This window comes from Uloborus diversus, chromosome 8, assembly GCF_026930045.1.
Source record: "Uloborus diversus isolate 005 chromosome 8, Udiv.v.3.1, whole genome shotgun sequence".
NCBI classification, from domain to species: domain Eukaryota; kingdom Metazoa; phylum Arthropoda; class Arachnida; order Araneae; family Uloboridae; genus Uloborus; species Uloborus diversus.
The window spans coordinates 57,706,125-57,718,479 of NC_072738.1; the positions used below are offsets into that span (position 1 = coordinate 57,706,125).

General features: G+C 34.1%; 1 protein-coding gene across 1 annotated transcript in view; it reads right to left on the reverse strand.

The window, feature by feature from the left end:
• The window catches only part of LOC129228234 (uncharacterized), a 327,142-nt gene that overhangs the window by 22,698 nt on the left and 292,089 nt on the right, over positions 1 to 12,355 (reverse strand). The window contains exons 4-5 of the mRNA XM_054862900.1: positions 5,205 to 5,294; positions 4,575 to 4,745 (exon numbers count right to left, since the gene is read on the reverse strand). Coding sequence (XP_054718875.1) covers positions 4,575 to 4,745; positions 5,205 to 5,294 — 261 coding nt within the window. The remainder of the gene's footprint in view (positions 1 to 4,574; positions 4,746 to 5,204; positions 5,295 to 12,355) is intronic.

Consider the following 12,355-nt stretch of genomic DNA (forward strand, 5'->3'; position numbering starts at 1 on the left):
CGCTATTGATGTCGAGCGAGGAATAGGTATTCATTGACCCAAACAACGTCATTTTCACCCCGCACTTAAATGGTTGACGTTTTTCTGCAGATCCAAAGACAAGACATTGAGTATGTGGATGGTAGTTTAGTTTCAAAATCTTCACAATTTTTGCTATCGTCGTCACTTTTATTGATTTTTTCATTTGCATTAGTTTGAATTTGAGCTACAATATAGTCGGAAATAAGTACGTCGGAAGTGATAACATTGACGTCAACAAATATACTTTTTCAATGCTTCTCTTACTACAAATATGGAAAAAAAAAAAAAGAAAAAATAAATAAAAACGTTGTCATGACTCATTTTAAGGACTTAAGAGTCCCCATTTTGCTGGAAATAAATAGAAATTTTATAAATCACAAAAATATTGCTCGTTTTAAGCGGGTGTTGCTCCTTAAAAGCGAGTTTTCTTCCCATAGACTTAACATTTTACCAATCAAATATTTCTGATTTCATTGTTAAAACCGAGTTCTCGTTAAATCAGGGCTCTTTATAAGCGAGTTCGACTGTACTCATATACTGTAAAAAAATTCCGAAACGTTACTGGTTATTTCCCTGAAACGTCTCGGGATTTCACACGTTTTCACCCATTTCCCCGTAAAAACAAGTATCTTCACAAAAAAAAGCTTCCTGAATCGCTGCAAGTTGCACGCGTGCAGACTTTTCACTGTTCTGGAAAATATTTTTAACAACCAGTTTAAAGATTGAATGAGCGTGTTTATTAAGTGTATCCGCCAAATGTTGCTTACGGCTTGTCCAGGTTGACTAAGCTCCTAATGAGAGCGAAAAAGTCAATGGATAGCTACAGTTTTGCGAAGCAGGAACTGCGGGCATAGCTTTGGCCGTGGTCGCTCTGATTTTTATGGAGTCTTCTTAGTAAATCCAGGAGGGTTCTAATCAATAACACTAAACCTACTTAATAATTTCTAAAAGGTTCTAGAGACATGACTGGCTACAGGGGATATTTCGCATTTCTTCAGAAAGTTTCAAGGTTAATTTCAGAAAGGTTACTGACTTTTAGCGGAAAACGTTCCTGGTTTTTATGAGATATGTAACTGGAAGAAATTGGGCACATCAGCTGCCTATTATTTTCCAGGGACGTTTCTGAATCGTTTTTATAGTGTATTTACTCTTTTATTTTCTCTTTTGTACGATGTCATAAAAAAATCTTGAACCTGTGTTGTATTATGGCACAAACCGCATATATATATAGTACGCGACAGTTTGTCAATTTTCTATGAATTTTTGAAACGCGTCAAGGACTTTTCGGACATCTCTATATCTTCTCATTAGATATATAGGCAAGTGGTCATATATCGGTAAAATTTGAAGTTTCATTCGGCAAATTGAGAATTTCTCCCTTATCAAAAATTTAAGTTTTGCGCGTGTAAGTAAAGAAACTATACTCATTTAAAGCCACTTACTTGCTCCTAATAACAAAAATTTGCCGAAAATGACGAAAATAAAAGTTGAAACCATGCAAAGACTAAAAAAAAGGAAAAGGAAAAAAAATGCAATTCCGTGAAGTAAATAAATAATGACTGCTACTCAGCAAAAGATATCTTCAAAAAGGGTGAATTTGAAAAACGTGACTTTTACCGCCGTTGGCAGCTTTTATTTTATTAACTCCCGTCGCTTTTAAGAAAAAGGTGTCACAAAGAGAGGTTGGAAAGATTGAAATAACGTTAAAACATGAACGAAAAAATGCCGCCGAAAAAAAAGAGGCAAAACATCCGAATGGAGGGGAAAGTATTTTTTTCTTTGACGAACACAGCAGTAAAAATATTAACCGAGACAAAATACAACATTCACCCGACACCTGGTGTTAATAAAATGAAGTACAAAAAGTTTGTGACGTTCAAGAAGCGAATTCTTTACGTCATAGTGTCATTGATATTCTTGTTTGCGCTTGGATAAAGATGGCAGCAGATTCCAGAAAACTTGCGATGCCATTTTTTCTAAAGAGATGTTTTAATCTTTATCACAAAATACAAATAAAAGATAGTCATACTGAAGAATGTTGACAAAAAGGAAGGCGGGATCTTAAGACCTTTTAATATTTTGGCGGATAGATTATAAGTTTTGCCGTCAAAGTATTTTTTTCCCAGTAAACTGATTATCTCAAATGTCTGTTTTTATATATAAGCAAATTTTCATTCTTTTTAAATATCTCACATGATATTTTCAGGTATTAAAGAACGTTTTTGCGTTACATAAATATAGAATTTTTAGACTTAGGACGACTTTTAAATCCTTTAAAATATGTTCTTTGGTTTTGAACTTCTGCCGAAATAATGATAAAACTACTTAAAAAAAAGCATAGTTTAATTTAGGTATGGTTTATGGTTAAACAACGACTTGGCGACATTGGACTTTACCTGAAAAGACAATAAATAATTTACCATCAAATATTCCTAAAAATTGATAAAAAATGTAAAAATGCCTAACTATTCCAGTAGCAGTGAAACTTTAATCGTAATGGAATTAAAAGTACATTACTTTAAAAAAAAAAGTCTTACAATTGCGAATGCTGAAAAAAGAAATCTATTTTTGTTTTCTATCAGATTGGTGCATTTATAAGTTTAAAATTGATTGAACATCTTCGCTGAGTATTTTCTTGCTTATTGGCAACTACACAATTTCAATTTTTTCTTGTAGTATTTCAGAAGACTAAATTGAGTTTGTTTCCGGATGGCAAACGATGCACTTCAGGGTTTAATCACATATAACAGTGGTGCCAACCCCTTTTTACCCGCCGATTGCACCTCATATAAAGATGAATCTCACGAGCCATTAAACTAAGAAAATTTAAAAAATTTCTGACTGGAAAACATGGAAAAGGAAAGATAAATACAAACCAAGAACCTCTTTTTTGATTACTATATGCTTATTTCAGTATTAATACGAAATTTCAATTTAATTCAGTGCCGGGACTACAATTTGTTAGAGGCGGACCAAATCATGAAACTACCGCCTCCGTCCATCAAGTTTTCATAGCATGTTTCAGCAAAAAAACACAGAAATAAGGTGAACTTGGGATGCCTTAAGTCCTTCTACACACGAAGCGATTAGTGGAATCAATTTAAAAAACTTTCCTGTCAACTAGTTGACTGGCGTTTTTCGTTGTCTACATACAACGCAACTTAGTTGAATCAACCTTTCTCCTAATGAGCCGAATTAATTCCAGCTGCTGCTCTGCAACGTTGTAAAGAATGAACCACATTGACTCAACTAGTTTACTCGTATGTAAAGCAAACGTTTGGTAATGTCCCAATGAGTTGAATCAACTAAAAGGTTAATTCAGTTGATTCCACTCATCGGGATGAAAATGGTACACGGTAAAAAAAAAATCCGAAACGGTTACTGGGTATTTCCGTGTTACGTTTCGCGAATTTAATGGTTTTTATCCACTTCCTGGAAAAATCAAGTATCATTGTCAAAAAGTTTCCTGAATTGATACAAGTTGTACGAATGCAGACTTTTCACTGTTGTGAAAACTATTTTTAGCTTCCAGTTTAAATATTAACTGAACGTATTTATAAAGTGAGTCGTCTTCAGTACGATTACGGCCGGTCCATTTTAAATAAGTTCCCAAAGGGAGCAAATAAGTATGGACTACGAAGCTTTGCAAGAATTGCAGGTGAGTAAAATTACAGTTACTTATTTGCAATTCTGGCTTGGCTTTGGTCATGTTTGCAGTAATGCTCTTGGAACTTATTTGATAAATCGGGAAGATGCCAAGCTATTATATTATACTTTCCTAAGTTTACTCCAATTTTCCAAAGACGCAACTGGCTATTAACGGGACGATTTCTGAATTTTTCAGGAAGCTTCCTAGATAATATCAGGAAGGTTACTGAATTATACCGGAAAACGTTCCTGGACTTTGCAAGATATGTTACTGGCAGAAATTGGACACATCAGCTGCCCATTATTTTTCAGAAACGTTTCTGAATCGTTTTTACAGTGCAGCAGCACATGTGCCTGGCGGGCCTGACAAGTTTGCAGGACGCCGGGTGGCATGTAAACAACCTTTACTTAGCTAAGGACCTTCTAATAATTTCTGGACTCCTGATTGGCCAGCAAATAATAATGTGTCGGCCATGTTTTATTTTCTATCCAACGTATGTGAAAAAATTACGTTCCTTAAAAGTTCAGAGTTCACGTATAAATGTTTTTTATCCATATTCCCATTGAATAGTGTCCAAAAGGTCTTGTTTCTAAATGAAACAGAAATTAAAACACTCAAAACGAGCAAGGAAGGAGATGGGTGACGTTTAAAGGTGGTAACTAATAAGCAGTCCCCAAATGTTTACATGGTCTTTAGCAAAGTAGAGGTTGTATATAAACCGCCGGGCAAATCCTTCCCTTTTCTTACGTTATTTTGTTAGGTTACACATCTTGATAACCACTCGTTCGAAAGTTGATTTAAGTTACCTCGGGTGAAGGAGGCCTTGGACTTCAGATTTCTTTCTCTTTACACCAAATAATAATTCACAAAGGAAATGATTTATTTTTAAATTGTTAAACGGTACCTCTGGACTCGGAACCCATGACATCAGCGCATGCCTGGAACCTGAGCAGCAGGTGTGAGTCATCTGTGCAGGAATCGACAGTGGAAGCGGGGTAAGCGCACTCGCCATGGCCCCTGCTGTAGCTAAACACGAAGGAGCCTTTGAACGGACAGGGCACCGCGGGTGTATTGACTGTAAAAAAAAAAAAAAGGTATGGCATTCATTCAAGTTTCAAACAGTGACAAAATATCAAATTACTTGCATTGTTTGTCACGATAATATTAATAACAGCAATGAAGGACAAGGCAAATTAAATATATCACTAGGATGCAGTTGTGGTGAAGGACACGTAACGGTCGGAGTTCGTCAAGAATGATACCACGCAGATTTTTCTGCTGATAACTTTTCTGAATTTATAATTGGATTCATCAAAGAGAAAGTTTGGTTAGTCAAATCTGTGGTTAGTCAAAACTCCCCATTGTGATTTATCTCACAAACAATGTCCATGTTCTGCTAAGAACAACATATTCAGTGTGTACAAAACTGATTGAACTCAATTGAGTAAAGGTATTATTATATAAGATTATTTTATCTCAACAAACAGACAAAAGAAAAAAAAGAATTTGTTACATAAAACATTCTGGTACTTACATCGAAACATGGAGTAGAGAAGAGCATCTCCATTGATTTCAGAACATAAATTCTCTAGGTACTGATGATGTGGCTGAGTTGAGCAATGTGCTGGAAAACAACAAATACAATAATCAGAATAATTTAAAAGGACATTAATAATTCTTACGCCATTTTGAAGGACATTAAAATACTCCACTTTTTCTCTTTTCAGAGGCATAAGCAAGATTTTGAGAAATAAAATTTCATTTTTTAGCCCATATTGGCAAACATCAACGTGCTATTTCACGAAAAAGCCACCATGTTGTCCCGTACATGACAGCTCATATATTTCACTAAAAAGTAAGCAATTTAAAGGGTAATGAACAAAATAACACATGTGTTTGTGATTCATTAAGCAACAGTTTTGCTCATTACCCTTTAAAATGATGATTTTTAAGGAAGTTTATTAGCCGTCCGTGCATGACAAAACGTCCGTTTTTCTATGGAGAAAGGTCCAAATACAGTACAATCTCGTTTATCCGGACTAACTGGGACATAGGGCAATCCGGATTAACAAAAAGCAAAACACTACAGCAAAAAACAAGTCTTAGTAACAAAACTTCGTAGAAACGTTTCTCGAAAATATTTGATCATTTATATGTTCAAGCTGTAGTGGTGTCGTTTTTAAGTACGCCATATTGTTCGTTAAATTAGTGCTACACTCTTATTGTACGTTCTATAAAGAAGTTGTACGTTTAATCAAAACAAAAATCGAACATTTGTCATATTTATAGTTCCGTTCTGGCAATCATAATTTAAAATTATTTAAGTTGAGTTAATACTTTTAGCTCTACAAATTTGATCCGCGTAAACCAGAGGTTCGGATAAACGGGCCCGGATAAACCAGGGATTCGGATAAACGGCGGCCGGATAAACGAGGTTCTACTGAACAAATCATCAAAAAAGAAAAACTTAACGCTCATATCCTGGTTAATTTTATTTTTGGGCCTTAGTGCCCTTCACCCTACAGGTGCAGAAATAACGTCATAGAAAACATGGGAAAAAATTAGTACTCAAATTCTAAGAAACCACTAAATCACTTCTACAAAGCCATTTTTCTTTAGTACAAACCAAGATCATACTAAATTTCAATGGACAGAATCCAAAAACAGAATTCTCCCCACAAAATACTCCCTTCTCCATTTCATCATCACATAAAGAGATTAAGCAAATTTGTTTTGTTCAAAATCTCGCTTGTAGAATAACTAAACACAATCGCGTCTTAATTCAGTTCATAAACAAAAAAGATGTGCAAATGTTCTCCATTGTAGTTGGAGAAAAATTACCCCAAAGATAGAAATAACAGATATTTAAGCATGAAAAGGCCAAGCTATTATTTCGAAAAAGGAAGGGGGAAAAAATCTCATTAAAGCAACAAAAGGCACAAATAAATGATATTTGCAATGAAAGCTTAAGAATATAAACGTAACTACACATGCAATGATTAAACATCATTCAGTACGAAATACGAATGAGATGAATTTTAATTTAATCTAGGAGAGGCTAAACAAAAGGAACGACCCAGACATAAGGTATATAAATATAAAATTCCATCTCTGCATTAATTAAAAACATAACAGCATACTTGTTTTATGACGAACATAAAACGAACAAACGCGGGCAAGGCTTCTTAATAAAGCTTCACGGTAAAACTAATGTCATTATTCTAGATTTCATTGGCAGTTAAAGATCTCTATTTACTTTCTTTTAAAAGAATTTTTAACTGCAGCTCGCAAGTTTCGGTCATTTAACGATGCCGCTTTTCAAGCAACGGTTACAAAATTGGGGAACGTCAACATATTAAATTTTTGGTTTGTTGGCTGATAGAGAAATGTTGCATTTAAATACAAACTGTTCGAAATTAAGTGAATTGCGAGGAAACTAATATCAATAACAAAAGGGGGGAGACATAACCCAATTTTAATTCCTTTTTTGGAGAAATAGCTAATTAGAATTTATTAAAAACTTTATGGAAAAAGAGACAAAACGTCAATGACGGTAAAAAGTCCTTTTTACATTACATATTATTAAAAAAAAATTTTAGCAGTTCAAACTCAATCCAACTTCCTTTGACGGCCTAAACTTTGAGATACCTTCGTAAAAAAATATAACTATCTCACGAACAATTAACGAAGTAATTGCTGGTAGGTCACTTAATTTGCTAGTGTACCCGGAATTTTAGATATTCATATTTCAGACCTTAGGGTTTCAACATAAACATTTTAAATTGTTGAGTTCTCTTTTAAATTTTATATGTTCCAAGAAAAATTTAAAATTGATCTTAGTTTTAACTTGCGGTAACAATTCTTATTATAAATCATGCAACTTTTTCTTGATTTCCAACATGCTCTTGGTGAGAAAAAAAATTGTCGCCTATTATAAAATAGTTTCCCCATTCTTCAAATCGGTGTTCAAAACCCTTTGTGAAAGATCGTTCTAAATGTTAATCCGCGGGAAAAAAAAGGGACAGTTTTATTTTATCAGAACTTGGATTTTAAATGAAATGCTGTCTAACAAATATTTTCAAGTTTGAGGAATATAAGACATACATAGGTACGCAATTAAATAAGCAGCAGTTGAAGAAGGACTGCGGAGTAGGAGTCGTGGAGACTGATTTCGGGGGGAAAAAAAGAATGGGAGTTGAAGGTTTAAAAGTTCAAGAGTCGGAGTCGGTTATTTTCCCTCAGAGTCCGTAACTCTACTCATGCTTGTGGAGTCAGACTGATTTTGCGGTGAAGATGTCGGGGATATAAAATTTCTGGTAAAATAACAGAATAGGCAATTAGCTTTAATTTCAGTGGTCATAAGCTAGTTACTCAGTAAAATAGCCTCTTCTAAAAATACAAAACAACACTGACTGCAGCCCTACCTAGTTTCAAGGCGGTATCCTAATAACGAAAATCAGAAACATGTTGGAATTTTATTCGTTACTAGTGGTACCCACACGGCTTTGCCCGAAATAGAAAAATTAAACGGTCTTTTGGTTCGCCTGTATATTTACAAATAATGTATATTGAATTTTCTCGCCAATTGGCTTGTACCCATGTTACGGTTAAACGTTATGATAATTTCGTATCTCGCCAATTGGCTAGTGCGCATGTTACGGTTCCAGAAAAAGAACCACATCGAATATTCGAAAAATTGCTTCGAGGTGCACACTCCCATGCTACAAACTAACTTTGTGCCAAATTTCATGAAAATCGGCCAGCGGTCTAGGCGCTATGCGCGTCACAGAGATCCAGACATCCAGACATCCAGAAATCCTCCGAACAGAGAGACTTTCAGCTTTGTTATTAGTAAAGACAGCAAGATTTAAAATCCCTTGGTTAAAAAAAAGCTGCTGAAAGGTGAAAAAAAAATCTCGTTAGATATTGTAGCGTAACAACCAGTTAATTGCATATGATGCAATGAGAAGCAAATGGATGTAAGTGGAAAAATTAAAAATTTGGAGGTAACCAGTACAAATGGTAGGGAAACCTCTCCCTTGTCTTGGGGCAAGAAATAGCACTAGTAGCTCTAGTAGGTGCTGCTATACAGCATGGTTTAGAAAAACTTTTTAATGAAAGCCTACCTAGGACCGCAACTTTAAGTGCGTTTTACTCAAAACTTTAAACTGTCCACTGACATCCCTTTGCTTCTCACTGCCTCATATAATATTAAAAGTAAGGTATCCAATTTTGAACCCCAATAAAAGGTACGAACAGGTTATTTTTAAAAAATAGAGAACAAGCTAGTGAAAACAATGACTCTAGAATTTTTGCTAAACTCTCAACCATGTTTCGTAAAACCCTAAAATATTCAGTTCCTGGTAGCGAGACGTTGCGCAAAGTTAGATACTAAACATACAATGTATCGATGGTATTAGTACTCAAATCTTACAACTTAGTAAGTCGACTTAGTGCCAGTACTTCCGGTTACTGGTTTTAAGACTTAAAACACTATTATTCGTTTTTATGCAGCAAAAAAAAAAAAAAAAAAGTAATTGCGAAACTTATTTATTTTTTAATTGACCACGAACATTTTCTTTTTGAATAATTTTTTAAATTCCAATACTGTTATTTGCACTTTTTTTTAAGGCATTAAACTTTTTACAAGCAGTAAAAAGAGACAGAAATGGAGATTTTTTTTTCTTTTTAATTCTTTAATTTTTACTTTTATTTTATTTATTTATTTATTTATTTTTATATTTCTCATTACATTCATGTAAATATTTTTATTTATACATGTACATTTTTTTCTTATTGAACAAAATTATTTTCTTCTGTATATACGAACATTTAATGTTTACCCATGTGGAGTGTTTGTAAATTTTCACATACGTTATCCCATAATTTGCTAAATTTAACAAAGTTGAATATGTACAAATAGCGTATCTAATTTTAAAAAAGTCGACGTTGAAAGTTACACAATGTTGCCAAAATCGTACACACACAGAAACACTAACTAGAAAAACACTAGCTATAGATGTAACAAAAATAAATAACTGTTCAATAATGTTCTAGAAAGGTAAATGGAAACGAAGCCACAAAACAAGTCGTAATCAGAGGAAATAGCATGCAGAACTTGGTCGAGAATAATAATATAAGAGCTGAATCCCAGAAAATGTTTCGGTGTGAACATTTGCAAAGGTTTCGTAAACCTTTTTCAGATTATTAAAAAACAAAATGAAGTCTGATAAACACTGAAAAAATAATTTTGCGTAAGTTTATTTAAAATGCTTATTGTTTGAGGAACACCTATCGACTTAGGAAACAAGAAACCTTGCAAGTACTTACAATTAGTGGAAACATTTTAAACACTTTATTTGCAAAATATGAAAAGCCAATTTTGTTTTCAGTCGTTCAGGGCTTGTTAGCAAAATTCGTTGCTATTTTTAAGGATGTAAGGTTGGAAAATATATCATGATAAATTTCAGAGATCTCTTTTTCAGGATTTTGCTAGGAAATTTATTTTATAACTAATCCAATACGATGTTTTCCAAAAACTTATCTAAAACATATAATTTTTTTTTCTATTTAATTCTCACCGATATGTTGCGATCGTCATTTTTTTTTCCTGCAAAACTTAGTTAAAGATGCGTTTTTATCGAACTAAAGCATGAAACTTGGCTCCAAGCAAGATTTGATGGGATGACTTTACATCTCAACAAATTGTTACGAAGCATGAATTAAGTTTTGAGAGAAATTTGTAAAAAATCACGCCCTTCATTTAGGGGTATCTTGGGGAGTCAATTGTACCCAACCATTCGATTTGAAAAAGTAATGTTAAACATACACTGTAAAAACGATTCAGAAACGTTTCTGGAAAATAATGGGCAGCTGATGTGCCCAGTTTCTACCAGCAACATATCTTGCAAAATCCAGGAATGTTTTCCGCTACAATTCAGTAACCTTCCTGTTTTATTATCAAGGAAGCCTCCTGAAAAATTCAGAAATCTTTCTGTTAAAAGTCAAATCGTGTCTCTGGAAAATTAGTGTAACCTTAGAAAGGTATAATATACTAGCTTGGCATCTTCCTGATTTATCAAGGAAGATCCAAGAGTATTATTGCAAACATGGCCAAAGCTACGCCAGAACTGCAAGTAAAGACAATTTTCTCACCTGCAATTCTTACAAAGCATCGTAGTTCATACTTATTTGCTCCCTTTGGGAGCATAATTAGCATGGACGAACCGTAAGGGTGCTGAAGCCGATGCACTTTATAATTAGACTCAGTTAATCTTTAAACTGGCAGCTAAAAATATCTTTCACAACAGTGATAAGTCTGTATTCGTGCATGTTATGGCAATTCAGGAAACTTTTTGACAATGATACTTGATTTTTCCAGGAAGTGGATGAAAACCACTAAAATCCCGAGACGTAACAGGGGAATACCCAGTGTCGTTTCGGAATTTTTGTACAGTGTATAAGTGCGCGTGTTTGTTGTTGTTTTCCCGTAAATTTTGCATTGAGTAGGGGCGACCGGGGATGGTAGGCTATAGGGGCAGGTAGACTAAGCAACATTAATTCGTAACCATCTCGTGATTTTCATCAACACGAGGGTCGATGCCTCCCCGCGACCCGCGAACTTGTGCCAAGTGAGCAGCGGCAATCGCGAGGCGTTCGTAAGTGAGATCACATGACGTCTTTTTGGTCTCGGTAAGGAATTTGTTTCGTTCGTTTTTTTTTTTTTTTTTTTTTGTTATTGTGCCTTATAAAACTGTTAGAAACAATAATGTTCTTATGCAAAATTAAAATATAATAGTTATATTATATATAACACAGTATTGCTTCTATGTTAGTGCCAGAGTTTGCATGTGATGGGCAGGTAAAACTCAAAATGGCGTCAGGGGCAGGTTGACAAATTTTGTTCGGGGTAGGTAGACTAATGATGATGGTAGGCAGACTAATTTTTAGCGATTTATTACAATAATTCAAGTTACAATTAAGGTTGGAACAGAAAGTATACAAAGAATTAATCTTAATTATTGTTATTTTGAAGTTTTTTTTTTTTTTTTTCTTAATCTTTAAAATAAGAGAATTAAAATTGCTACATTTATCAAATTTCTTTGTGAACGGAGAATGGATCTCAAATTTAAGTTTGTTCACATTAAATAAAACGTTTTAATCATTTAGTAAATTTTGGTGATTTATTTTATGCTAATCCTCTTTATTTACACTAATTACTGCCTAGGTCAAACTACCCCAAGCGTATGGTCAACTTACCCCAGACATAGGGCAGGTTAACCAAGCGTCAGGGTTTTATAAAATCTACTAAATAAGTATTATAGTGATGAATATATAGGTCATATTATAGTGTTTTAGTTACCTGAATAGTTCTTCTATCTGTAGCAATTGTTGTTTTTGTCATATTAAGTTAAACATCAGAGATATATGAGCTTAAGTCAAAAGTTAGTCAACCATCCCCGGTCTCCCCTATATTGCAGTGCTAAACACAAGAATCGTAACTACACTTTTTAACGAAATTGGTGTATTGTCAGAAGTGGTTCTTTATAACGCATTATCTAAATACGATTTTCTACGGCCATTTAAGAATGGAAAATATTTTTCATTAGAAAATCGTCCGTCAAGTTATGACAGGTGAAAATTGCTTCTACATTTGATCGAAGTCATTGCCTGTTTGGTGATATT